At 37.0% G+C, this 5,552-nt stretch overlaps 1 protein-coding gene across 3 annotated transcripts in view; it reads right to left on the reverse strand.

Annotated features, from left to right (window-relative positions):
• Window positions 1–2,850: 2,850 nt before the first annotated feature.
• LOC111671478 (uncharacterized) overlaps window positions 2,851–5,552 on the reverse strand; it is a 6,544-nt gene continuing 3,842 nt past the window's right edge. Inside the window, exons 1-5 of one of the 3 annotated variants that reach the window (XM_087179925.1) lie at window positions 4,715–4,732; window positions 4,561–4,583; window positions 4,365–4,479; window positions 4,068–4,241; window positions 2,851–3,872 (exon numbers count right to left, since the gene is read on the reverse strand). In XM_087179925.1, the coding sequence (XP_087036051.1) occupies window positions 3,222–3,872; window positions 4,068–4,241; window positions 4,365–4,479; window positions 4,561–4,583; window positions 4,715–4,717 (966 nt within the window). In that variant the 5' untranslated portion in view covers window positions 4,718–4,732 and the 3' untranslated portion in view covers window positions 2,851–3,221. Of the gene's footprint in view, window positions 3,873–4,067; window positions 4,242–4,364; window positions 4,480–4,560; window positions 4,647–4,714; window positions 4,733–5,552 lie in introns of those variants that run through there. The other 2 variants (XM_087179924.1, XM_023428577.2) reach the window with 2 other exon arrangements.

A 5,552-nucleotide genomic window follows, 5' to 3' on the forward strand; every position in this document is an offset into this window, starting at 1 on the left:
GGTCCACAGAGAAAAATGCAAACAGCTCATATTCAGAAACTGAGCCTTAAAACAAGCCGTTAGGACTTCCGAAACTTTGTGATGTCACAACAAAACAGTCACCGCCCTCAGCCAGGCCCCAGGAACGGCCCACCTGGACCCACCATCCATCCCTTTGAGTGTTTTCCTGACTGTTTACTCTGCTGTATTTTTACTCAATAACAAAACAGTCCACCAATCAGAGGAGAGGCTCAGAGCTTCCTCTCTTCTGATTGGCTGACCAACCTGTTGTTGCTAGAACTCCAGAAAAAAGCCTGAGAGAGGAGATGTGAAACTACAATGAGCTGATTTTTGGTACTTAAAACCACAAATATATCTTCTTATTGATATCTACTCTTCAAATAAACTGTAAAAGTGTAAAATATGGGACCTTTAAAACTTTGAAGTCTGAGTGGATTCTCATTTATTTCACAATCAAACAAAAAATACTCACGAAAACAACTTGTTATTTCAAAGGACAGAACTGCTGTCTTGTGGATTATATATTTCCATTTTTAGTCAGAATTTCACCAATATAAGCTGGACAGTTTTTCTCTGTTTGACTGCCGATTTGTGATCCTCCAGAATTTATTGGAGTTTGTTGGGTTAAATTTTTTCCATTATGTGTGGTGCCTATAAATGATTGCCTTCTGATCTCTGTCAACACATGTCCTGAAGTGAACATGCGTCCACATGTTTCTTTTGATATGTCAGTGTTCATTTCCACCTCCCTGAACAAAGAGAAAATGGTGTTTGCAGGTACCTCACTCCAGCCATCCTGGCTCTCTGTCACCTAGGAAAAAACAAATGTCATTAAAGCAGTGACGCAAAAACTACGAATCCTTAATTTAAGTAGAAATGTTAAAGTGTTGTATAAATATTTCTAATGTTCTTTTGGAAAAAATTAATTATCTCTACAAAATATAACCCAATATATTCAATCAATTATTTGTCTCTCACCTAATGTTAACTGACTCAAACTGCTTTTTGTCAAGCCATCAGATAAATGTTTTGCTGAAAAGTGATTTCCCAATAAAAGATGGTGGAATAACAGTATAAAAAAAACAAAAATTTGTCGTCACGTACTTGAGAAAATGTAAAGCCAGTTATTTTCCAACTCCACTTAAATTCAACAATAGTGCTAAACTGATAAACCTATTACAAATGGATAAATTCCATTAGCGTTTATTATATGCATTACAGAACTCTCTCCTAATGTATTTATCTGATACTTTAAAAACGAAAGCACAACGATGAATCTTATATTTGAAAACGAAACCAACCAACACAAAAACGAGACGACTGTTCAGCATGATAACCTTATTTAAACATCATTACCGTAAAATATCGCGTAGAAAAAGAAGTGAGTAATAAATGCACCGACAACCTACAGCATCTTCTATAAATCTAGTTAATAACACGAAGTAACTAAAATATTTAACTGCGTCAGCTGTTGAGAAATGAGTCCGGCTGCATCACCTACCACAGGTTTTTACTGAGCCCGCTATGAAGCCAAGAGGAGTTCATGAACCGACAAATGAACACACAATTCATAATTATTACCGTTTATCAAATAAACTAGTTACCAGTCGTTAGTGTTGGGAGGTGTGACGACGAAGCTCTGTACCGTGTGTCGACTCCGTTCGGCAGTTTCCGCTGGAACTTCGTATCCAGGCTTCTGTCGTTTTTTTCTGGAGTATCACGTGGTTTATGATAAAATAGAGGTTTCGGTTTCACCATAAACAGAGCCCTTTATACTAAAGGGTCAAACATCCACGGTGTATTTTACCGTTTACCGTTTTTTTAAATGTGTTTGTGATTTTTGCTGTTTTATCAGAATGCAAACTTAGAAAAGGAGAATAAAAAGAAACAATGAATAATAAGTCAGCAAATCATACATAACAACAGTAGCCACAGGGACAATTGAATTAAGTGCAATAAATCACCATTAGGCACTGCATATCTTAATAGCAACACAACATAACCAATGCAAAATTTTAATAAAGAAATGTCCATATATGTGTATGTCCAAAATCACAAGATTTATTTTGATTGAAAAATATATGAATAGGCATTGTTTGACATAAACTTAAGGTTACACAACAACAGAAATAGTAACCCAGAGTTACAATATACAAATGAGAATATTACCATTCAGAGAAATAAACAAAACTCCATATTTTATATTTGGTTAGGTTACATACAGTCCAGTGTCCAACTTTAAGACAAAATTACCTTCTCACAAGTTGCTTAAAGAATATGCTCAACTAAACTGGCTTTCCCCAAAATACTACAAGAAAACAAATCCCATTTATCACCCATATCCAATTGTCCACCTCCCTGTTTTGAATGAAAATATTCTTATTGTTAAAGGCAGAATTGGAAAAATGACTCATTTCTACTCAACACTGAATCCTAAATTCCCCTGCTGCTTTAAAAATGTGAGTTCACTGAACTCAGGTTAAACCTATGAATATAATAACTTTATTTTATGAGTTTTGAAAAATGTAAAACTGAGTTAAGTTAACTGAACTAGAGAAAACAAGCAGCAGCTACTGAGGCCATTTCATTACGTTTGATGATTACAATGCAGGTTCATTACCCCAACATGGCGGGTAAGGAGAGGTCCTGGTCCATAGTGATACCAACACACTTCTATCTCAAACGGCCAGAGCCACATCTGCTATTAAAAGATGCCATTTCATTTCATCTCATAGCACATTACAGGAGGTAGGTGCAGGTAAACACATCAGGGTCACTGGCCATTCAGTGACATAATTAACCATCATTTATTGGAGAATCCCTGAATAAGATTGATTTCAAAATCATAAATGGACTTAAGACTTTAATGAAAAATATATTGCTCCATATTGATTTTGGAGACTGAGTAAATATGGACATTAATCACAGTGCAACTTGCAAGTTATCTTGTTTAATTCAATTACATGTATGTTCACGTATACATATATGCATATGTATGTAATCTGATTTACATTTGCTTTTAATTTATGTCATTTATATGCTTTCATGTATTTGTTGTAACCATTTTTCCCCTAGGGTCCCTGAGAATGAGGATCCAAACACACAAATGAATAAACAAATAAAAAAATATTTTCTAGATGAGGTTGCAGGAAATAAAATCAAAACAAATAATGCACCTGAGTTTACATCACAGTAACTGATTCCAAGATCCTTCCATTATATCAATTAGAATAATATAAAATCTGAATGTTTTGTGGGGTGTAGAAATTCTGATCCCACTCAAATCCCTCTGTGCGCAGGAAACACTTAAGATGTTTCCGAACATTATCTATAGACTTCTGTCTGTTCTCATCTGTCCACATCTGAGATGTTGGTTGTACTTGCCTTTTAACTTCATTCTCATTTTTCAGCAAGTTACTCAGGCTCTCAACTTCAGCACAGTTGCCATAGGCCCACAATTGTTTTACATCTGTGCACAAACCAAATAAATTCCCACATGATCTGCATGGAGGCATTTCATCTCCTGTGCTGAGGCTAAACGCCTGGCACCTGACACTCTCTGGAAGCTGGATTGTTCCATCAAAGTATAATTTCTTGGTCTTGCCTGGATAGTAAGTCATGACTGCATCAGCTACATGACTGTCCCAGGCGCTTAAACAGGAAGCAGCCACTATGATCTTCCCGAGACGACGGCCAGAAGTGGACATGGAGACTCCATAGTGTCGGGCTGAATCTGAGCCCTCGGTCTTCTGAGAGACACAGATGGTGAACGAGATGAGATTTTGTCCACGACCCCTGGACATTCGCATGATGATGTCTTGGAGCATTTTTATTATTTGGTTTTCATTCTCTTGTCCAATCAGGCGGACAATCTGCAAGCAATAACATATATTATCAAGCTGCTGTTATCACCACAAATGCAGAATTATCCAGAGTCAAGCTTTGTGTTGGTGAAATTTACTGCGGCACGTTAATCATAAACTGTGACATTTCAATATGTTTAAGTGAGGTAGCAAGTCCTTACAATTTTACAAACTGTATCATCTGTTAACAAACTATAATCTTACCATGTCTAACACACATGAAAATGGACTCCGCTTGGGTAGACGAGAGGAATATTGGAGAAAAGGGTTTGGGTAAAGTTCCCTCAACCCATTCAACATCTCCTCATCACTAATAATATCCTCTGGGGAATACGATGGCTTGTTGATCTCCCCCAAAAAGAAGATGCTGTGAAGAATCTGAAAGGTCAAAACAAAGGTCACACACAAAGAGATATGATTTCCTGAGGTGTATATGTTTCAAAACACACGGACCACGCCGTACATTATGTCCAAAAACTGATTTGTCGCCATCAGACATACCTCATCCACTAACATCTTAGAATCTTCTGGAGTGTGGTTACTCAGTTCCAGCATTTCTTCAATGATTTTGTAGGAATTTGTTCTGAAAACATTCTCACTCTCCACAATTTCGTCTCTAAAATAACAAACATGAGTTGGTTTTAGAGAATTGAAAAGCAAAATGCACCAGGAACTACTCGTGGACGAGTTGACTCACCTTTCAGCTCTTCGTTCAGCAGCCTGATGTAATTGGAAATAATACAGGACATGTTTACAACAGTTACACATTTCACTGATAATTAGGAAAATACAATTTAATCATTTTGATATGAAATATTGACAAAGGAAAGCGCTTCGAAGCAGCTACTCACCATCGTAAGTAATCATAAAAGAAACTAGGAGAGAAGTTAAGTCCCTCCCCTGATTCAAACTACTTCTGCTCAGTTTGTTTCCTTATTGTGACGTAAAACCAAATTGCGATTAACCATGTGATACACCATTATTAGATATAAATATTTGGCAATCACTGAATGACTCCACAAACAGAATGATGAGATGATTATTGTTCTACAGTAAGGTTAGTACTAACTGGTTTTTGCTCACAGCTACGTGGAGCGGCAGCAGAAACACACACACACACACACACACACATACACACACACACACACACACGTCAGATGCTAAACTCCTGAGATGAGTATGGTTCCCTGACATTAAAAGCTGTTTACACCAAGAACAGAAAATACAACAGAACTCCAACATGAATCCAAAATATATCTTTATTTGTTAAGCAATTCATTTCTTCTCTTGTGTAAAAGGATTCGTGTGTGACAGGATGTCCGTGTATTTAGGCGTGGCACTAAACGCATCGAAAATGTCACTGAGCTAAACTGGAGGAAGTGAAGGAAGTGAAAACAGCACCCTGTGCAGCAACAACTCCTTTGCATGGGGGAAAAGAAACTTTCAGTCGTGCAAATGAGGGACAAAACCTACAGCTTCAGTGCTGCAGAAAAACCCGTGGCTTAGGTGGTGCAGCAGTTTTCAGTAAACATTGGAAACATTGCAACAGGAAACATTGTTTTGAATTTGTTATTGGTTTTATTTATTTTTTTATTCCCTTGTATGTCTTTAATCTTGTGTCTTTGTCTTGTGCAGAAACTTATTTTTGGTTCAACGGTCCACCTTCCTGTTTTGAATGAAAATATTTTT

Source organism: Seriola lalandi, unplaced genomic scaffold, assembly GCF_002814215.2.
Source record: "Seriola lalandi dorsalis isolate HSWRI2012SDOR001 ecotype SW California unplaced genomic scaffold, Sedor1 jcf7180002054879, whole genome shotgun sequence".
Lineage (NCBI taxonomy): Eukaryota > Metazoa > Chordata > Actinopteri > Carangiformes > Carangidae > Seriola > Seriola lalandi.